Here is a 23482-nt window from a genome sequence, read left to right on the forward strand (position 1 = left end):
ATAGGCCTTGGTAGAACTACTACACAGGCATTAAAATGCTAGTTACAAAGACAATATGGTAACAGGGAAATTTTTTTTTCCATTTACAATAAGTTTAAATGAAAAAAAAAAAAAAAGGCAGAGTGTATGATTATACCAGCATCATGATCACAACAGTAAGATCTGTGTTAAGGCGGCAGGATTCGGGTGCATCTCTTCCCCTCCACTTTCAAACATATTGTACAGCTTTTTTGTTAAGATTTCATTTATTTAAAAAAAAAAAAAAAGATTTCATTTATTTGGGGCAGCCCGGGTGGCTCAGCGGTTTAGTGCCGCCTTCAGCCCAGGGCCTGATGATCCTGGAGACCAAGGATCGAGTCCCACGCCGGGCTCTCTGCATGGAGCCTGCTTCTCCCTCTGCCTGTGTCTCTGCCTCTCTCTCTCTCTCTCTCTCTCTCTGTCCCTCATGAATAAATAAAAATCTTAAAAAAGAAAAAAGATTTTATTTTATTTGAGAGAGAGAGAGTGTTTGTGTATATGTGAGCAGGAGAGAGAGGTAAAAAGAATCTGAAGTAGACTCTGCACTGAGCTTGGAGCCTGATGTGGGGCTCGGTCCCACAACCCATGAGATCATGACCTGAGCCAAAACCAAGAGTTGGATGCTTAATGGACTGAACCACCCAGGTGCCCCCGGATTGTACTGTTTTTAACGAGAAGGAAGTGTCTGGGAATGTTAACATTAGCCCCTGGGGTGGTACCTTGGCTCCATCCACACTGATGATGCGATAGCTATTCCTGGTGACATCGTAGAAGTAGGAAACGGTGACTGCCTGCTTGCTCGCAGGCACCCAGTTCTTTTTGGTGCTGGGGTCGATCTGGAAGACGTGCGCCCGCGTGGTGAAGATGGGCTGTTCTCTGCAGGAGGAGAGAGGGCGCGTGAGCTGACTGAACGTGACTTCATGCATCATTTATGATTTCCAGCACCCCCTGCTGCCCCCAAAGATCTTAATAGCTCCTGGGGAGAGATACATATGCATGAGGATAATTAAAATAAGAAAAGGGAGCAAAGAGATGCCAGCACAGGAGTTACAGAAACCCAACACACGCAAGCTGGGGGCAACTGGCCGAACAATCGATCTGCTGTAAATGCTGCTTTGTCCAGCAGTCTTGCTTCCTGTCCAGTGTCCTGGTCCTGTTCTGACATCCTGTGGGCATTCTTGGGACTTTGTGATACATTTATTTTTGGAGGACTCTGCCACAATTTTAGGATTTTGCAATCCATTTGCAACTTTGTATTATATTTCTAGGAAGTATTTCTCAAATTCACAGCCTTTTACAATGATGTGTTCATTCGTAATTGACTGAGCCTTCAAGTTTTATGTTTCCACTTAAAAATCTTTTGAGGTTTAGGAGTTTAATTCAGGAAATCCATCTCTTTTGCTATTCTTGCCTCTGTACGGTTGTTGCTCTTTTGTTCTGCATGCCTGTCAATTCTTAATGTGATCGTCAACCAAATGGGCACACTATTCAGGTTTCTTCCTGGCAAGCAGGGAATTATTTTGATCGTGACAATAAGTGTCAAGAAATAAGGAAGATGGATTAAAAAAATTGTAATGGATTACACTGGATTTCATATTTTAAGGTATCTACTTCATAAAGTAACATAAAATGAAACACAAACTCATTAAGAAACATACTTAATTTTAAAGAGTGTCTTCGGACAAACTGGCTCAAAAATCCTTTAAGTGTTCCAGATAAGATAACATGAGGGAAATGGAACCACCAGGATGTAAAAGTAGCCCCATTACTCACAAAACGCTACAGATTTAATATGCATTTATTAGAGATAAAAACAAAACCAAACAGTAACTCAAATTAAGTTTTAAAATCCTTACGACATCAAAAGGAGTGACGAAAAAACACCAAGTGGATACAAAAAAAAAAAAAATCAATAGGAGAAGGTGAATTTTAAGTGTTGTGGTCTCTAGATGGAGCAGTCTTTGAGCCTGTTCTGCCTAGAAAAGGCTCATTACTGGAAAGAAAGTGCTTTCTTAGGAGAGAAACTTCTTCCTAGAAAAGCAATTTATTATTTGACCCTCATGCAAAGAATACTGAGTATCGCCACAAATATCAGCATCAACCTTCAACTGTGGCCACAAGACAAGTGCAGAAACTTTTTCATGACTACTCTTCCAGAAGAATACAAGCCAAGGGCATGCCATTTGTGCTCCCTCAATGCAGCAGATTCAAGAGGCCAGCTTTCCAGAAGAACCAACAGAAGCATTCCTTGCTCCCCCGAAACTTTCCTTCTAGATCCCAGGCAGGACAAGTGCCTCTGGGGATGTGATTACCAGGACGTTTATCTTTCCTGAACCATGATTAGGTTCACCCACCCACCCAATCCTAAATTGACACCCTTCCAGCAGCAGGGTGACAGGATGTAGAAACAACAGGAACACCCTGGATGTAATTCCCTGCATCTGTTGTCCAGAGGGACCAGCCCAAGGGGGAGCCTGTGTGCACATGGCTGCAAGCTGTCCTCAACAAGTCCACATGGGGAAGTCGGACATCTGGATCCCCCAGCTGTGCCACTGCCAGCCCAGGCACCATATTTTGCTAATCATCTAAGTACAACACCATAAAGGAAAACACTTGCTCACATGGAATTCTCCTGCATATGCAAGAGGAGAGGCTGATTGAAAGGACAGTAACTGCGGAAAAGATTTTTAAAGAAATTCTGCAATGTAAACAAATAGCAAATCATGGTGTGTACCTAAAACTAACGCAATGTTACAGGCTAATTATGCCTCAATAAAACAAATAATAATAATTGCATGGCACTTAGTCTCTCTGCCTCCCTTGCCCAGAGCATGGACAAGCAGGGCAGGGGCCCATGGATCAGGCAGGAGCCCTTGCTGGGGAAGGGGCCTGGCTTTCACACCTTCCCTTATGTACTCCACACTGAGGAAGAGGAACTGGGTCTGGGATTTAGTGCCCTTAGCCCAGTGCTCTCTAAACCTCTGATAGAAATTAGCTGGGGCACTCAATAAAAATACAAGTTCCTGGGCCCCAACCTCCCTCTCCCCCCAGGAACTTGGCTGTCCAGGGAGGGGCCTGGGTAGCTCTGTTTTTAACAAGAGTTCCAGGTGATTTTATCTTCAAAGAAGCAAGGGAGATACCCACAGTAGACATGATCAGATGATCTAGAAAAAAGGTGGAAGAAGTGACCCTACAGCCAGCATCTTTCCTCTAGAAAGACACAGCTAACTTTGAATAACTCCAGAACTTCCTTCCATAGCCCAAAGGGGACTATGTCTGTGGCCAAGAACATGATTTTGGGGTGCAAAGAGTGGGTAGGTACACGGTGAGGCAGAAGAGAGCACTCTGGGTAGAGACTGGGGGGTGGGAAGCTTGTGTGGCCAAGCAATGACCTACTGCAAGCACCCTGTGTCCCTGAGGCCTGCAGGACAAAGAAAGTAAGGAAAGTGGAATGAACGGAGACATGGCAGGAAGGACCAGGAGACGAGAGGGTGGAGGTTCCTGACCAGGGCTAAGCAAAAGCCAAGAGTCATCTGCGTGGCTCGATTCAGGTCAAGGTGAACATATAGACATGAAGACACCCCATCTGCTAATCTGTCTGCTCTGCTATGGGAATGGACCCAAGTGATGGTGAGTCGCCCTGGGGGCCCTATCCAGAAATGAAGGATGTCGGAAGAACACAGTGGACCTTCCGTGGCAGCAGCCCTGGGGTACCATGGTCAGGTCTCGCAGGCCAAGTGGCTGCTCCAGTGTGGAGAGAGGCCCCGAGCCCTGGAAGGGGAGCTGCGGGGAGTCCCACCCCTTCTGAGGACGAGCACCACGGAAGACCAAGGACCTGCATTCCTTGGTCCTGGCCAACGCAGGGCCGGTCTGATAGCAGCTCTGTGCCCAGGAAACTACTCAGAGTACTGAGATTTCCATGTGAATAACCACATCTGAGGCCAGTGGGGAATTCTAATTAATTCTTCTAAACTTCAAAAATCTAATGGTATTTAAAGAAGAGAGGAAAAAAGGATTTTTAAAAAGCCAGTAGTTAATATTTACTGACTACTTCCCATCTGCCAGGCTTTACACGTGACCTCTCCTTTAGGATCATAATGATCCTTTGGGAGAGGTGTACAGGTGGGGAAATGGGGGCTCAGAGAGCCCAAGGACCTGCTGTGGCTTACACAGTAAGTGGCAGATCTGACATGTGAAATCAGTTCTAAGTGACATGGTCACCCTCCCTCTTAATCATTATGCTATGCTCTCTTTCTAAAATAATAGCTGTCTGTAAGAGGCAGTTTTTGATGTGGTTTCCAATGATCCCCACCTCCCGGTAATTATGCCCTTACATAATCCCCTCCCCTTGAGTATGGTGGTAGTGGTTGGGGGGACCTGTGACTTGCTTTTAACTGAAAGAATACAGCAAAGGTGATAGGATGTCATCGTGCAAGTAAGTTCCACGGAACATTAATGTCTGTCTTGCTAGCAGATTCTCTTGACTCTCTTCACAGCTTTGGTGAGGCATGTTGCCATGCTGGGAGACCCACATTTGCAGGAACTGAGAGTGGCCTTCAGCCAACAGCCAGAGGGAAACTGAGGCCCTCTGTTCAACACCCCCTGGGGAACTGAAATTCCTCCAACAACCACTTGGAAACTTGGAGGTCAGATCTTTCCACAGTTGAGACCTCAGATGAGATCCCAGCCCTCGTTTATACCTTAATGACACTTCATAAAAGACCCAAAAGCAGAGGACCCAGCTAAGCCACGCTAGACTCTTGACCCAGAGAAAGGGTTTTAAGCTGGGAAGTTTGTGGCAATTTACCCAGCAAAAGATAACTGATACATTGACCTTCATAGAAAGTTTACTGTGTACCCCAGATCCTTACATCTTGATGGGCAAAATCAGAGAAGTCTACAAACCTCACCACAAAATTCAGAAATGCAGACCCTAGCTCTGGGAGATCATCTTGTCTCACCTGAAAAAAGCAAAAATGCTAGAACTAGGACACCAGAAGTCAGTTCCTATAAGTGTGCAAATCAGTATAAATAGAAAAATTCAAGAGAAGCAGAACTTTCCAACCCAGGAGGCCGCCTTTCCCGCCCAGCAGGGAAAAGCTGAAGCCAGTCTGTATCAGAGAACAGAAACTACCTTCATACCCAATTTTATTCTCCTTTCTTTGGTGTTTGATGCTTAGGGAGTGTATTTCAAAAATACTCCCAATCCTTCTCCAGTGCTTTAAATAGAAAGCAGATGTTTCCGGATGGCAAAACGTTTCTTTAGGCAGACAATATAACCTACTGTTCCCTCGCATAGCCTTTTTAGAGCTGAATAAACACCAATTGCTGCTCATTGAACACATTTTGGAACCTGACAGTAATTGTCTCCAAGAATAATTAGACACTCTGTGCAACATATGTATGTTTGGAATATGAAACCCACTCAGCAGAGACACCACTCCTGCTCTGAACGATTCCTGGCTCCGTGAAAGATAATTCTGCAAAGAACTGGCATGACTACTTTTTGCAAGAAAAAAAAAAAAGAGAAAAATGATGTTTTAATTTATCATAATCCTTCACTTGCAATTGCAATGCTCAGCTCCAGGCTTTTTCTGATATGAATCTGTAAAACCTCACAATTATTATTCCTACTTCTGACTTGAATGAACACAAACCATCCAGATATTATTTTAGAGCTATTTAAGAAGTGTTTCAGAGTCTCATAGGATGCCCTAACTAGTTTATCTACCTTGAGTCTTGAAAGCCTCCAAACATCAATCACACAGCACCAAGAGAAATGCTTGCTCTCAAACTAGATAGATGATAAGGCACAGCCCACCCATTGCAAAGGCCTTCCCTGGCTCTAGCCCCCAGGTGTGTTAGAATGGCCCACCAGCCCTGACCACCTGGCCTTGCTCCTCACCAGAGGGCCCTGCTGTTCTCCTGCCAGCACTTCCAAATCACTTACATTCCCAAATGTCCATGCACATGCCCTGCCTTGAGCCTAAATGTCCTCCCCCTTCGCTGGCCAGAAGAGCTCCTATTTGTCCTTCAAGTCCAGTCACAGCATCCTGAGATGTCTCATCTGTGCCCCTAAAACACAGGCCCTTGTGTCTGGCACAGGGACCAGCAGTATGGGCTCACCTGGCTCCTAGCCCTTGTTCTAGATGGTTAATAAGGCCCTCAGCTATCAGGGTCAAATCTCCAAAGCCTAGACACAGAGTGGGTAAAAAAGGAGATAATGGGTAAAAGGTTCTTCTAGTACATTCTTCCATGCAAAGGATCTAACCTATGAGTGTATTGTGGTTCTACTTTCATACCAATCTCTTATTATGTTATATAATAAATATAACATATTATAATATATATAATAAATAGAACATAATAAAGTTGTTAAAGATAATACAATGGCACACCTAAAACACCCAGGAAAATCAACTGAAAAAGCAATTATGAATAATTACATTCAGTAAGATGACTAGTTATAAAATTAACAAAAAATAAAATCAACAGCCTTCCTATATACACAAACAACCTCATAGTTGATATAATGGATTTTTAAAGATCCCATTAACAGCAGCAACCAAAAAGACACCATTTCTAGAAATCTGTTGAAGTGTGCAAGATATATATTAAGAATATTAAGGTAAGAATTTCTAAAGGCACAGAAAAACAAACTTTAATAAATAACACACATTCTGTTCTTAAATAAGAAAAGTCCATATAAAGATGTCGAGAACCCCTATGTTAATGCATACATTTATCACAATATCAACAAGAATATGTTTAGAATTAGACAGGATTATTCACGTGGGAAACTCACCCTATGAAGATAACTAAGAAAATTCTGAAAATGAAGAGCAATCAGATTTAGCCCTGTCAGAAAATTAACAAAGAAAAAAAAATTAAAATAAATAAATAAATAAATAAATAAATAAATAAATAAATAAGGAAATTAACAAAGCAGGAAGCCACAAATGTTGGAGAGGATGTGGAGAAAAGGGAACCCTATTACACTGTTGGTGGGAATGTGAACTGGTGCAGCCACTCTGGAAAACTGTGTGGAGGTTCCTCAAAGAGTTAAAAATAGACCTGCCCTACGACCCAGCAATTGCACTGCTGGGGATTTACCCCAAAGATTCAGATGCAATGAAACGCCGGGACACCTGCACCCCGATGTTTCTAGCAGCAATGTCCACAATAGCCAAACTGTGGAAGGAGCCTCAGTGTCCATCGAAAGATGAATGGATAAAGAAGATGTGGTCTATGTATACAATGGAATATTCCTCAGCCATTAGAAACAACAAATACCCACCATTTGCTTCAATGTGGATGGAACTGGAAGGTATCATGCTGAGTGAAATAAGTCAATTGGAGAAGGACAAACATTGTATGTTCTCATTCATTTGGGGAATATAAATAATAGTGAAAGGGAATAGAAGGTAAGGGAGAAGAAATGTGTGGAAAATATCAGAAAGGGAGACAGAACATAAAGACTCCTAACTCTGGGAAACGAACTAGAGGTGATGGAAGGGGAGGAGGGCCGGGGGTGGGGGTGAATGGGTGACGGGCACTGAGGGGGTCACTTGACGGGATGAGCACTGGGTGTTATTCTGTATGTTGGTATATTGAACACCAATAAAAAATAAATTTATTATTAAAAAAAAAGATTTAGCCCTGTCAGATGCTGAAATACATAACTGTAGAGTTATAGCACATGAAACGAGGAAGTATTGAGCGAAGAAGTAAATTAATGGAACAGAACAGTTAGAAATAGAAGCCAGAGGAATTAAGTGCACAATGCAGGTGGTACTGATCAGCAGGGGGCACGGGAGTAGGTCCACATACCCCATTACAACAAGGGATTAGCAACTCCTGGGGTGGGGGGACCTGCCCCTCTGGTCCTTAGCCAGAAGCCTGTCTCCTCGCCTGGTCTGAGCACAGCCAAGTGGGTCACAGCAGGCCCATTCTATTAAAGTTACTTCTGCCTGCCCCAAAACTGCCTAGGTTAACACAACTGATAAACGAGAGACCTCATATAAGTCATATTTGTCACAAACTCTCCTCCTCCACTAACGGGATTCTCTGTTTTGGGTCACACTAACATCAGAGAATGGAAGGAGACAAGTGACTCTGATGAATGCTGATGGCCTTTCTTAATGACGCTGCCTCATATCCCAGAGGGCTTGACAGTTTCTCAGGAGCTCTCCGTACACTCATTTGCCGTGGGTCCCCCTATGATGCAGGGTTGATGAAGTTCCAGGACTGATTCACAGCTGTGGGCTGCCCCAGAGGGGCCATCTGATCCAGTCCCCTGTGCTCTGGGAAAGGGTCAGGAGTCTCCAAGTGGGGTGGTGGTCCCGAGCAGTGGGGGGGATCCCAACGGTGAGGAGGGCAAGAGACAGGGTTTCTGAGAAGCAAATCTGATATGAAGGGTAAAGACTAGCAAGGGGTACGGTGGGAGCTTCTCTGAGGACGCAGAATAAGAAAACAGGTTATGGGAGGACAAGACCAAGGGCAGGACCGAGAGAAAATAATGGACGCCTAGGTGGCTCAATGGTTGAGCGTCTGCTTTCAGCTTAGGGCAGGTCCTGGGATGCAGTCCCATATCGGGCTCCCTGAAGGAGCCTGCTTCTCCCTCTGCCCGTGTCTCTGCCCCTCTCTCTGTGTCTCTCATGAATAAAAGATACTAACTTTTAAAAAGAGAGACAGAGAGAGAGAGAATAAAACAAACTCACCAGGGTGATAACTGAGAGACATGAGGGAAACTTCTGGCGTAATATTCAATATCTTCATCTGAGTGATGCTTACTCGGTTGTGTTCACTTTGTGAAAACTCACTGAGGTGTACACTTGTAATTTATGTATGCACTTTCCTGTATATACATAACTTTAAAAATATATCATATGTGGGCAGCCCGGGTGGCTCAGCGGTTTAGCGCCGCCTTCGGCCTGGGGCCTGATCCTGGGGACCCGGGATCGAGTCCCACGTCGGGCTCCCTGCATGGAGCCTGCTTCTCGCTCTGCCTGTATCTCTGCCTCTCTCTCTCTCTCTCTCTCTCTCTCTGTCTCTCTCATGAATAAATAAAATCTTGCAGTTTTACGCAAAACTGACAAAAATGATGATACACCAGAAATGAATCTGGTTAAAGAACTGATTAAAAAACAAACCCACCTCTCTGAAAACTATATAACACTGATGAAAGAAATTGAAATTACAAAGAAATGGAAAGACATTCCACGCTCATGGAGTAGAAGAACAAATCTTGTTAAAACACCTATATTGTCCAAAGCCATCTACACATTTAATGCAATTTCTATCAAAATATCAACAGCATTTTTCACAGAGCTAGGACAAACAATCCTAAAATCTGTATGGAACCACAAAAGACCCTGAATAGCCAAAGCAATGTTTAAAAAGAAAAGTGGAGCTGGAGGCATCACAATTCCTGATTTGCAGCTATGTCACAAAGCTGTAGTCATCGAAACAGTCCGGTACTGGCATAAAAACAGATACACAGGGGATCCCTGGGTGGCTCAGCGGTTTGGCGCCTGCCTTTGGCCCAGGGCACGATCCTGGGGTCCCGGGATTGAGTCTCGCGTCAGGCTCCCGGCGTGGAGCCTGCTTCTCCCCCTGCCTGTGTCTCTGCCTCTCTCTCTCTATCGTGAATAAATAAAATCTTAAAAAAAAAAAAGATTTAAAAAAACAGATACACAGATCAACGGAAACAGAGAACCTAGAAATGAACCCACAATTATATATAGTCAATTAATCTTTGACAAAGCAGGAAAGAATATCCAATGGGAAAAAGACCGTCTCCTCCACAAATGGTGCTGGAAAAACTGGATAGCAACATGCAAAAGAATGAAACTGAACCATCATTCTTTTTTACCATATACAAAAATAAACTGAAAATGGATTAAAGACCTAAATATGAGACCTGAAACCATAAAAATCCTAAAGAGCAAAGGCAGTAAGTTCTCTGACATCAGCTGTAGCAATATTTTTCTAGATTTGTCCCCTGAGGGAAGGGAAACAAAAGTAAAAATGAACTATTGGTACTACACCAAAATTTTAAAAGTTTCTTTCTGCACAACAAAGGAAACTATCAATGCTAAAAGGCAACCTCCAGAATTGGAGAAGATATTTGTACATGACATATCTGATAAAGGGTTAGAATCCAAAATATATTAAGAACTCCTAAAATTCAACACTCCAAAAATGAATCTGATTTTAAAATGGGCAGAAGAAATGAACAGACATTCTTCCAAAGAAGACATCAGATAGTCAACATGACTCATCATCAGGGAAATGTAAATCAAATCACAAAGAAATACCACCTCACACCTGTCAGAATGGCTAAAATCAACACAGGAAACAACAGGTGATGGTGAGGATGCAGAGAAAGGGGAGCCCTCTTGCACTGTTGGTGGGAATGCAAACTGGAGCAGCCATTCTGGAAAACAGTACAGGAGTTCCTCCAAAAATTAAAAATAGAACTACCCTATGATCCAACAATCATACTACTGGGTATTTACTCAATGTATACAAAAACACTAATTCAAAGGGATACATGCACTCTGATATTTATAGCAGCTTTATTCACATTAGCCAAATTATGGAAATAGCCCGTGTCCATCGATAGATGAATAGATGAAGATGTGGTACATATACACAATGGAATATTATTCAGCTATAAAAAGGAATGAAATTTATACTTTTTATTTTATAATAAATAAAAAAGGAATTTATAAAAAAGGAATAAAATCTTGCCATTTGCAATGACATGGATGGAACTAGAGAGTATTATGGTCTAAATGAAATAAATCAGTACAAGAAAGATAAATACCATATGATTTCACTCGTGTGGAATTTAAGAAAACTAACAAAAAAAGAGATGAACCAAAAAACATATTCCTAACTCTAGAGAACACACTGCTGGTCAGCAGAAGGGGAGGATGGGGGAAACAGGTGATGGGGATGAAGGAAGCACCTGTTGTGATGAGCACCTGGGGATGTATGGAAGTGTTGAATCACTATATTGTATACCTGAAACTAATATTACACTGCATGTTAACTGGAATTTGTTTTATTTTATTTTATTTTATTTTATTTTATTTTTATTTTTTATTTTTAACTGGAATTTAAATAAAAACTTTTTTAAAAAACCCACCTCACCAGTAATACTGCAATGTCACCCCATATTCATACGGCACCCCTCTATTCCTATCTAGACCCTCTCTCCCTCCTCCACACATACATCTATCTTTCCTTTGCCCAACCAATCTTCTGGGCTTGGTAGGTGAGGGGGAAGTGGCTCTCCAGATGCAGAAGATGTGCTCGGAGACAAGCCAGCTAACGTAGCTATGGGAGAGGGGACAAGAGATGAAGCCAGAAGGTAGGCCCAAGCTAGATACCCACGGACTCAGGATGCCACACTAAGGAAACCAGTCTCTACCTTGGGGGCCACTATCTCCCAACTGTGCTCCATGGAAAGTTTATGTCAAAGCTATTTTCTCTTCAAATACATTCCAAGAAACACACATTGTAGGAAAAAATGTTAAATGCATTTGGATAGTTGTTTTCTTAATTATGTAACATCATCTTTAAGAAATGGTATTTTAAGGGATGCCAGGGTGGCTCAGTGGTTGAGCTCCTGCCTTTGGCCCAGGGCATGATCTTGAAATCCCCAGACTGAGTCCCACATCGGGCTCCCTGCATGGAGCCTACTTCTCTCTCTGCCTGTGTCTCTGCCATCTCTCTCTGTCTCTTAGTATTTTCAGGGCACCTGAGTGGTTCAGTGGTTGAGCCTCTGCCTCTGGCTCAGGTCATGATCCCAGGATCCTGGGATCGAGTCCCACCTTGGGCTCCCAGAGGGAGCCTGCTTCTCCCTCTGCCTATGTCTCTGCCTCTGTGTGTCTTTCATGAATAGGTGAAAAAAAAATTTTTTTAAGGCTATTTTCAGAGCACCTGGGTGGCTGAGTCAGTTACACATCTGACTTTGGCTCAGGTCATGATCTCAGGGTCCTGGGATGCAGACCCGTGTCAGGCTCCCTGCTCAGCGATGGAGTCTGCTTCTCCCTCTCCTTCTACTCCTCCCTCCACTTGATGAATAAATAAAGATGAATGGATAAATTCATTCTCTCTAATGAATAAATCTCTCTCTAATGAATAAATAAAATCTTTTTTTAAAAAGAAAAAGAAATGGTATTCTCTATCCAAGACTGCTGGAAATCACCTGGGAGCTGTGAAATGCACCAGCTCTTGTCATTGGAGCTGCACAGGAGCGTATGATCTCCACTTGCAAACTGGCCATCACCTCGATGGCACCTTCTGTTCACGTTGTGCCTGTGGAAGATATACTGTCTTAGGATTTTCACATGTATTCATGATTTTATTCCATATGTAGCATATTGAGCATTTACGCTATCAAAACTCCTTCTATCTGAACCTATGATTTTAAAAAAAGGAGTTTTAAACAAAAAAGCAGAGTTCTATGATTCGTGTACTGTGAACACCAAGCCAAGAATCAGAATACATCCCAAGTGACGATTTCTAAAAAGCCAGGTGGCAAGCTGCCCAAGTCATAACGATTAATGAATCCTGGGACAGCTAATTCAGGAGAGCACAAAATATTGCCAAAGGAGCAGTTTGTGCTCTTCTTCTTGCTATAATACATCTGTGCACAGAGTTTCATATTACACTGCAATGAAAACAAAATATAGAAGACTTTATGCCACACCTGATATGAGGCTATGACTTGGCAACATTATGCCCAATCACAACAGATGTGATTTTTCTTAAAGGACTGGAAAAATAATGTTCTCAATTTTAAATGCTGAGGGCTTTTGTATTCATCTATAGCAAAATGAGGAGAATGCAGGGTGACTGCTAATGGGTTCTGGGTTTCTTTGAGGAGGGATAAAAATGTTCTAAAATTAGACTGTGTTGATGGTTGCACAAGTTCTGATTAAAAAAAAATCAATGAATTGTATATTTCATAAAACTGAGTTGCACCGTGCCTACCTGAGTTAAATTGCAATAAAACGACTTTGGTTTTTGTTTAAAGATCAAATGTGACGAGAACAGGGAAAAAAAAGACCCAGTGACTAAGTTTCCCCACTGCGGCTGTTGAGAAGTCTGCATCATGCTAAGCAAGCCCTGCCTACAGACCGTCTAGTGGAGGTGCTGGAAGGCAGATGGGATCACTTCTCGAGGTAACTCTGTGAGGTTAGACTTCCTTGGGGAGTCCGCTGGGTGGATGACACTACTCAGAGAGACCAGGGGAGAAAGCAGAAGATGGATACCTGAACGCAGGGAGGCGCCCAGCACCATGACGGGAAGAGGAGCCAGGAAAGAGTCTTGAAACTCAAGAAAGTCCTCAGAATCACTACGGCTGAAAATCATTTGGCTTCATATCCTATTGAAAGCTACCATGTTGCTCCTCTACCTTTTCTGGGACAGATGTCTGAATGATGCCCTAAAAAGATTTAAGAGTAGGGGCACCTGGGTGGCTCAGTGCCTGAGCATCTGCCTTTGGGTCAGGTAGTGATCTCTAGGTCCTGGGATCGAGTCCCACATCGGCCTCCCCACGGGGAGCCTCCTCCTTTCTCTGCCTAGGTCTCTGTGCCTCTCTTTCTCTCTCATGAATAAATAAAATCTTAAAAAAAAAAAAAAAGATTTGAGTCCTCGCTTGTCTCAGAGACACAATGGGGTTTGATTTTACCTTCTGCTTCTTTCTGGGCACTTTCTTCCTGGCAGGGACAAAGCTGAATTAGTGGAAGAACTCCTTCAAATGGGGCTGTCTCTCATCTTTACGAGTCAGGGAGGAACCACGTCCTGACCCTGGAGTTAGGGATGCTCGCCCCACCTGTGTGACCTAGGAGCAGGTCACTTCACTCTGAAAATAACCAGCCCAGGCAACTGTGAAGAGTCCACGTGGTAATGTGTGCAAAATGCTGGTTATTAACAGCAACCTGTTAAAGGAATGTTATAATACACTAATTATAGACAGAGATGCCACTGCAGGGAAGACAATTCCTTTTCCATCTTAGCTCAACTTGCCCAGACAGGATCTAGCTGCCTCTCCTAAGATCATCAAATTAAAACAAAAAATCTTCAAAAAGAATAACTATGCACAGTCATAATTTAAATTTTTGTTTCAAAGTCTAAAAAATTCAATAGTCTGAGATTTGTTTTCTCCTCTACTGGCAAATTGGTTTCGTGGCTCATTCTTCCCTTTAGGTTCCCAGGTGGCAGCCAGGGGATTCTAGTACAGGTTCAGGAAGCCAACCCCCATTTAAGTGTATGGCTAACACTCTGAATTCGGGTTTTGCGGGAGAAAAGCTATTCTTCTTTTCCTAGGACTTTTGTTCAAAATTAAAAACGCATGTTGGGAAGAGGCTGGTAACTTGCCAACTCAATTGCAAAAGGTGTAAAAGAAAACCAAAGGTGCAGACATACCTCACAAGAGCACCAGTGATGTTTTCATTTATACTAAAAATTGGTCTCTTGGGTTATTTGATCTTTTTATGCATTACAAAAAAACTTTATTTACAAAAACAGGTGGCAAGTATAGAGTTGCCAGATTTGGCATGCACATGTGCGTGTGCACTCTCTCTCTCTCTCACACACACACACACACATCCACACTACAGAATTTCTGGCTCAACTTAAACTTCACATAAACAATGGACAGTTTTTACGTTATTGAGTTATAATTCAGACACATAAAACTCCCTCTTGTAAAGCACACAATTCTGTGAGTTTTAGTTTATTCACAGAATTGTGCAGCACCACCACTATTTAATTTCAGAGCATTTTCATCACCCTTCAAATCCCATACTCATCAGCACTCACTCCCATTTCTCCTCCACCAGCTCCAGGTAACCACTGATACGTGTTCTGTCTCCATGGATTTGCCTGTTCTGGACATGTGACATCAATGCAATCATATACTATGTGGCATTCTGGGTCTGGCTTTTTTCACTGAGCACAGCATTTTCTGGCTTCCTCTATGTTACAGCGTGTCTTGATGTTCCATTGGTTTTTGTGGCTGAACATTAGTCCATGGTATGGATACACTACATTTTGTTTCTCCATTCATCAAGGGACAAACATTTGTATGGTTTCCACCTTTTGGCTATTATAAATAATACTGCTATGAATCATTTGTGTATTACCGTAATGTGAACATGTGTTTTCTTGGCTCTTGGGTACATACCTAGGAGTGGAATTGCTGGGTCACAGGGTAGGTTTGCTGAAAATCTGCCAGACTGATTTCCAAAAGGCTGCACGACTCTGCATTCCCACCGGTAGTGCAGGAGGGTTCCGATCTGTCCACATCCTCCCTAGGTACTTAGCATACTCTAGGACCTAACTGAAGGTGACCCACACCCCAAATTGACAAATGTGTGCCTACTCTGTGTTTCCACTACCTTCCTTGGTTGCTGCTGCCGAGGAGGAGGAACCAGACCGCTTATTTCAAAATCTTTTATTAACAGGAGAATTTTTTTTCATGCTTTTAAAAACACAGAAAAACACAGAGAGATGGAGTTTAGGGAGAGGCAAGAAAGGAATTTGGTAAATAACGCAGCCAATGGTTTTTACATAAGGCAATCTTGGAAGACACAAGCAAACCTACAGACTGTTGGGTGGGCCACATTTCAAGGCTAGGAAGATGTCCTCCTGGGTTCTGCCATTCTCAGCTTGTCTGGAGTGGCCTGGACAGTGACAACTCTGCATCTCTGTGCCCTGGGGGGGGTGCTTAGAGAGGCCCCCAATGCCCACAGGGCATCCCACTTTTCTTACTTTGTCTCTAAGTTACTTTGACCATCCTGCAGAAGCCTGAACTACAAGGAGAGGAGAGCTCCAGATCCTTTTAATACCTCTTTTGTGCAACTGGAAACTCCCTGGCTGCTCCTGGCCTGTGGTGCCTGCCAGCAGGGTCCAACAGCCTGACCTGATAACCCCAGCCCAGAGCCCAAGGCCCTCCTGGTCCTCATATCTCTGCCACTGCCCTCACTTTTGGTATCTCATCCCAAGTAGCACTGTGAGGCCACCTTCCTTACAGCCACAGAAGCCATGCTCAGAAGAGTCATCTATGGATAGGCAGACAAGCAACCACACAGTCCAGCTCTCCAAGCCTTAGGAAATAGTTCTTGCCCCAGTCCCCTGCCTGGACCCTTTGTCCAGACTCCCAGGTATAGGGACTGTACACAGCACAGTCCCTCAGCCTCGTGTTCTGGGAGGTCTCAGGTACTATCTCTCTTTTGTCATTTATTCAGAAAGTATGCAGGGCTTGTGGAAAAAAGTTTGTTGGTCCCTCAAAAGTTAAACATAGAATTATCAGAGGACCAGCAACCCCATGTCAAGGCACATACCCCAAAGAGTTGAGAGCAGGAACTCAAACAGATACTTGTACACTACTGTTCACAGCAGCATGGTTCACCATTGCCAAAAGGCTGAAACAACCTAAGTGTCCACCAACAGACGTGGCTAGACATATAATGGAACAGCATTTAGAGATAAAAGGGATGAAATTTTGATATGTGCTACAACACAGATGAACCCTGAAAATACGCTAAATGAAATAAGCCAGACACACAAGGATAAAAACTGTATGATTCCACTTCCGTGAATCGAACAGTCAAATTCATAGAGACGGAAAGTAGAATGGTGATTATCCAGAGCTGGGGGCGTGGGGAACGGGGTGTTACTGCTTAGTGAGGACAGAGATTCTGTTTGGGAAGATGAAAAGGATCTGGAGGTGGAGGGTGGTGACAGGTGCACAGCAGTGTGAATGTTCTGGATGCCACTGAATTGTGAATACATTTAGAAACAGTTAAAATGGAGAACTTTATGTTAAGAATATTTTACCACAACAGCAGAGGGCTAGGCACAGCTCCTGGGGGGCAAGGAGGAAATGATGACCTCAGGAGGACGTGGCGGGAAGAGCATCTCAATCTAGAGAACAGCTGAAAGGCACAGAAGAAACTGCAAAGGGCACACACTGAGCAGGCAGGTGAAGCACAGGAGGTGGGGAGGCTGGGCAAGCAGAGGGGGATGAGAGAAGAACAGAGAAGAGGGCTAACACTGAAGCCTGGGAGCACAGTTTCCAGGCGGGATGGTCCACAGCATTTAATGGTTCCACAGGACTACGGACGAGGATTAAAGTTATATCTTCTCAGTAAAAGGGACACTGTGAACTAAATCAATGAGAGAGCCTTTCAGCATCAAATTGGAAAGGATGGAAAAAAATGAATTGCTTGCCATGGGGTGTGGTAATGGTCGTGTTAACAATGTGAGCATAATGAAGGCCCCTGAACTGCACACCTGAAAATGGTTAAGATAGTACATCTTATGTATGTTTTACCAGAACAAAAATATTTTAAGAAATCCAGTCTGCTAGAGTGGAATACATTGCTCTCTTGTACGCTACAAATGGGTAAAATTTGATGGAATTCTCTGGGACGTAATTTATCACCACGTAGCCAGAGCTTTAAAACTGTCCACTCCTGAAGCCAACAATTCTGCCTCTAGGAATCTACTCAGGGGTTAAGACAAGGGTGCACAAAGATAGTTAGGCAAAAGAACAGCCACTGAAGAGTGATTTTTGGAAAATGGAAAGAAACACACATATACACAAAAATCTTGTAAATAATCTAACGGCTCCAGAGTGAGGCACTTGCTAAATAAAGCACCATATATACATGCAGTAAATACCATTCAGCCTTTAAAAACTATAAATGCATACTTACTAATGTGGAAAGGTGTTTCTTCTTTATCTGTTATGATTTATTCTCTGCTTCATTTCAGTTCAATGATTTATACCCAGAAGTGACAAAATAAGGGACCACCAAGAGTGTCAGAGTCCCAGATTCTCTAAACAGAACTAGCTAGACCCTGGAGGACTTGGATGTCACCCAAAATCTCTTGCTTCAGCAAAAACAAAGCAAACAACAAAAAAAAGGGGGGGGGGGAACCTCTTAAGTTCCAGGATTCCCACAAAAGCTAGCCAACACTAGGACTGTGGATGTTAAGGACATGGTATTAAGAGAAAAGATAAGGTTACGAAATAGCATCATGCTATGCTATTTTTTTTAATTTTATTTATTTATTCATGAGAGACACACACACACACAGAGAGAGAGAGAGAGGCAGAGACACAGACGGAGAAGCAGGCTCCATGCAGGGAGCCTGATGTGGGATTCGATCCCCGGAGTCCAGGATCACACCCTGGGCTGAAAGCAGTGCCAAACCGCTGAGCCACCTGGGCTGCCCTGCTCTTATTCTTATAAACATGTACACTAATATAGATACATACTTACTTAACAAACTTCTACTACACTAAGAGGGCTGAGCTAAGCACTAAGAATATCCCAGCAAACAAGCCACCGCCACTGCCTGAGGCTCCAGGGTGCTCCCTACCTGTGTGCATGGGATGAGTATGCAATGGTGACCTTGCAGCTGGGGGTTTGTCTGGCAGGAAAGAGAACAGGTTTATGGAATGCATGCAACACGGAATGGTATCTGGACAAGGGAGTGGCCCATGTCTCTTGCTTCCCAAGTTAAAGGTCAAATAATGTACAATCACATGGACCAAATAAGACAGGTCTGAGAGGGCCCCGACACCACAGCGGACAGAGGGAGAGGCAGGTCCTCTCGAGAACTTTCTACAGCATAGTGCCTATACTTAACAATGTGACACTATATATGTAGAAATTTGCAGAGGGTAGATCTTATGGTGTTTCTCCATGCACACGCACATGCAGATAATGATGCAGAGGGCAGGAGGAAGCTTTCAGGGGGAATAGAAATGTTTATGGCAGAGATTGTGGTGACCGTTTCATGGGTGTGTACTTATCTCCAAATTCATTAAGTTGTATGTGTTTTTTTAAACAAAACAGGTTTAATGATTAAAACAGATGAATTATTAGGTTTATATAACCATTAACTAAGGGAAGCCCTAGAGCCAGAAATAAGCATCTTTAAATTGCATGCAAAGTCTAGTTACCATAAAAAACAAGTAATACCAAAATATCTCAGCTTCCTAGTATAGACTCCAGGTCTTTTATTTCCAACTCTTGGTAATCAAAATATGTACACTTTTGCATGCTACTGGTGGTGGAGAAATAAGATTATTTGTGTATGTACAGTTTCTTGTACTTAAATCACTTTTAAGTGATTAAAAAAAAAAGTTTAGATAGCAAGGGGACAGACATGACAGGAACCAGATGGGGACTTGGCATCAAAGGAACTGAACTCACAAGGTCCCCCTGTCCCTGGCCCTGAGCACTCAGGTGCTTGGCTGGAGATCTCCAAACCATGGGCTGATCTAGAAAAAGCCAGAGCCCTCAGTATGAGTTATTATTTGGGTTTGATTCTACCTCACAGTTAAGCCACTGGTTTCCAACCTCGTGACCAGGTAGTAATTTATTATTTGTATCTTCCCTGTAGACCCCATTTATTGAAAGACTTTGGCCTTCCAGGTGGTATTTATGAAAGAATAATTTGTTTTCTCTTTTCTTTATTGATCAAAGTCACCTATAACTGCCAACTAGCTTTCTAATCAGCAGGATTTTACCAAGGTGGCCTTAAGAACTGATAGGATTCCAGCCAAAGGCAGAGGGGTACATTAGCTGCCAGCTCGAGTAGTCTGAGAGCAGAACAACTGCCCTTTGTCTTGGGGAAAGAATGAAACAGCGAGGACACCTGTCCCCGCTTTCCCAGGCCCCTGGGTGGGAACAGCTGGACTGCCATTTCCCTTTGTGCCCAAGAGGTACAAGCACTGGAGGGTTGGGGCGGGGGAGGGAGGGAGGGAGGGGAATCTGTCCAGTGGGGGCAGGAACAAGGACCAGTAGTACATGCATAAGGGAGAAGTGACACGTTCAAAATTTAACATTACCAGGCCGAAGCACTGGAAGTCTCAAGGAGGAAACCTAGTACATAAAGGTAAGCCCATTGTTCTAGAGCCGTGTGCATTTACTGGGACACAGGGAAACTGTGCACCTCCCTCCAGCCCTTTATTCACTGCAGTCTCATGCACACAGTAGGTCCAAAATATTTGCTAAACAAAATTATTTGGCTTTGATGTAATGTGGCAATTCTATCACCTGTGCCCAGCAAGGAAAAACTCCTGTTATTTCCCACAACTGTCAAGCACTCATCTAGTTCAAAGGGACAGGGGTGGGGCCCCAACACAGGCCGCCTTCAGCCCCTGGGGGCAGCCCTGGGCCAGTGGGTGAGGCCTGAGCCCTGCAGGACAGGGCCAGCTGGGTCCCAGGTGGACCAGACACTGTGGAACAGTATAGGGTGGGCATCCTGGAGAGTCCCTGCAGGAAAGCTGGGGCCAGGAGCTGGCAGGGCTGCTGGAGCCTCACACCACTCACACATCAGACTCTGGCCCTCTGTCTGCACTCATAAGAGTCCTTGAAAAATCCAACGCTTGGCCCCAGGAGCAGAAGGATGAATGCAGTACCACACTCCCAGACTGCACTCTCTGTCGGGAACAGCAGGTGAGCACTGAGCACAGAGCTGGCACGTCCTGGGGCTCAGGGAAGGCAGCCAGAGGTCTCTGCCAGGGATCATCTAGGGCAGCAAGATCTTGTTGGGACAGGACACCATGTGCACAGATGCCCCTCCTACCAGGGTCTCATTTCCATTCCACTTCAGTCCCAGGCCCCACAAAAGCAGGGAGCTCACTTGTTCCTGCCTCTTCATCAAGAACTATTCCTACACACTCGCATCTGTAGTGTCAAGTTCCTACACACTCGCATCTGTATGTGAGGACCCCCTGAGTGCACCTGCAGTCCAGGTGCCTCTGCTAAACTCAGCACCTGCACCTCACCTGCTTGCAGGCTCCCTAGCAGCCCTAGTTTATGGACTCCCACTATCGGCTCCATGAGCAAACCAGAAACCAGGGAGCTCATGCACTTCACAGCCTGGGCTCATGCATCTCCCAGCTTCCTTGCATGCATCCTCCTCAAATGGGCCACAGGTGGGCTGAGCCCGCCTGCAAATGGCTATATCACACACAGTCTGAGGGTGTCCAGCTCTGGGTGTTCCTAAAAGATCTGCATACTCCTGTCCAATACCTGGCACATGGCAGATATCCGGAAGGTATCTAGGGAAAGGAGTGTCTTTTTCTCAATTGCACAGACAGCTCTGGGCTGGGAGCAAGAGGTTCTCCCCAAGCTTCTGTGTACAGAGCTAAGCCTGGGGCAACTGGAGTGGCCTGTGGGTCACTCGGACCATGAGTGGTCTCGTCCATCTACCTGCATACCATACTAATATGTGCTATGTGTTGTGACATTAGAAAAAGATTAGGAAACGCCAATTTGATTAGAATAGCCTCTTGCTGTGTCTAGATCCTTTCTGTCAGTACATAAACAAGCTCGGGTTTCTCCCATGTGCCCTGGACCTGCAAGTCAGCCACCCAACACGCCCTCCTGCCTACAGGCCCCTGCCCAGGACAGCAGCACCAGGCCGCTCAGCAGTACAAGACCTGGGGACCCCAGGTCAGGCTGGCCTGGTGCCCGAAACCGTAACGGGGTTGGTCTAGATGAGCCACCCCCCTTCCGAACTAGGTCATCACTCTCACATGTGAGGTCCCGGCCCCCTCCGTACATAATTATACATTACTAGGGGAACGATTCAGTTCTCCAGCTCTTCAACAAAGAGGCTTCACGGATCACCCAGACTGCAGATTCCAGCATTACTTACAAAAAGGTGAACCAGAAATATAATGGAACGTCCGCTACCAGGAGGAGTTAAGTCAGTAACTGAACACAAGAGTACTGTGTATCCACCTAAGAAAAAGCACGTTATTAGGATTACACAAATACTGTTCCTTGAGGACCCAAGAAATGTGCCGGGATCATATTTCTTTCCGGACAGTTTCAATGTCCAGAGCCAAGTGCTCCTCAAAGAAAAAGCTCCTGGCATCAAGGTCAGAGAGAAGCTTTTCATGAATGCTCCCTCAACTGTTTAAAAAGCAGCAGTATAGGGGTACCTGGCTGGCTCAGTGGGTGGTAGAGCATGCAACTCTTGACCTTCGAGCGATGAGTCCAAGCTCCATGTTGGGCATAGAGTTTAATTTTTTTTAAAAATTAAAAAATAAAAGCAAGTGTTACCTTAGTGTGCCTCCTATTTTGAATATTATGTGCTTGTGATTGTTTTTATTTTTTTGTGGAGTTTTTATATTGCCTTCTTTTTCCTATTGAGTAAAAGAAAGAGTCCATCCTATCACCCTAGTGTCTTCCATCATCTTGTTTGTTCTGTCCATCGTCTGGAATCCATTCTAGTCTGTCCCAAAGATATTATTCTTGGAGCCAGTGACTCTCCAGTTCCAAAATACACTGGGTGGCCCGCTCACAGCCATCTGTCTGAGAGTTCTTGTCTCTGGACTCCTGGAAGGCACCCATACCCCCAACTGTCTCCTTCAGAGACATCCTCGTCTTACTGGTGTGGACCCTCAAAATGAGTAGGAAGTAACCCCTAAGAACCTGCACATCTGTAACTGCCTTTATGCTCAATTGGTTTGGCAAGCTCCGCCAGTTTCCTAGAGCTGCTGCAAAGGATCCACACTAACTTGGTGGTTTTAAACAACTGTGCCAGGAGAGCTGTGCTCTCTCCCAAGGCTCTGGGGAAGGATCCGTCTCCAGCCTCCTCATCTGGAAACCACAGCTTAGCATCTTCAAACCACTCTCTGCTGAAGTCCTGACATCCCCTTCCGTCTTCTGCTTCTGCCTCACAAGGGCACCTGTAATTGCATTTAGGGCTCACAGGGATCACCCCAATTTAAGACCCTTACTGTAATCTAATCCCATCTGCAAAGACCCTTTTACCATACACGGTCACATTTGCAGGTTTGCAGAGATTTGGGACCAAATATCTAAGGGGGGCATTTTTCAGTTGACCACACTGGATATGAAATTTTTTTTCAATAGTTAACAAATTATTTTCCCTCAGAGCATTGCTTTACTGCTACTGTCCTGCAACCACTTTATCTGATGAGAAGTTCATTTTGCTGGCTCTTCCTCTTGCTGACTCCTCAATGCTCCAGCACTCCATATTCTCGCCCTGGCTGATCATACTCATACCACAGCTCCAAACACCAACCACCCACACTGGGTGGCCAGACCAGTGTAGACTTTATTCTGCAATACTGGCACCCTCCTCCCAGCCTCGCCCCTGCCTCTAGGAGCTTCAGTTGAAGTTCCAACTGTTAGTACCCCTTCTGTCCCACCCTAGGTGGACCTGTGGGCTTGGTCCAGAGGCTCTCCGGAGTGCTGCAGGGCAGACTGGCCCCACTGCTACCCCAGAGTCCCAACGCTGCACTCTGGGCTCCTCTGACACATTGTTGGCATCACCATTTCCCCTGCCTGCTTTCTATCATCTGGAAATTTGCTGCAATCTCTCAGCTGCTGATAATTCCCACCGTTCACCTTGCTGTTGTAGGATTATGCTCTTAGTAATGGCT

At 44.3% G+C, this 23482-nt stretch overlaps 1 protein-coding gene across 6 annotated transcripts in view; it reads right to left on the bottom strand.

Moving 5' to 3' along the window:
* HOMER2 (homer scaffold protein 2) overlaps positions 1 to 23482 on the bottom strand; it is a 124357-nt gene that overhangs the window by 50589 nt on the left and 50286 nt on the right. For 5 of the 6 annotated variants that reach the window (XM_072801284.1, XM_072801304.1, XM_072801313.1 and 2 more), the window contains one exon: positions 738 to 894. Coding sequence is in view for 2 of the 6 variants with exons in the window: in XM_072801276.1 (XP_072657377.1) it covers positions 738 to 894 (157 nt within the window). In the remaining 4 variants the exon portion in view is untranslated. Of the gene's footprint in view, positions 1 to 737; positions 895 to 12238; positions 23089 to 23482 lie in introns of those variants that run through there. The other variant, XM_072801295.1, reaches the window with a different exon arrangement.

This window comes from Canis lupus, chromosome 2 (genome assembly GCF_048164855.1).
Source record: "Canis lupus baileyi chromosome 2, mCanLup2.hap1, whole genome shotgun sequence".
NCBI classification, from domain to species: Eukaryota; Metazoa; Chordata; class Mammalia; order Carnivora; family Canidae; genus Canis; species Canis lupus.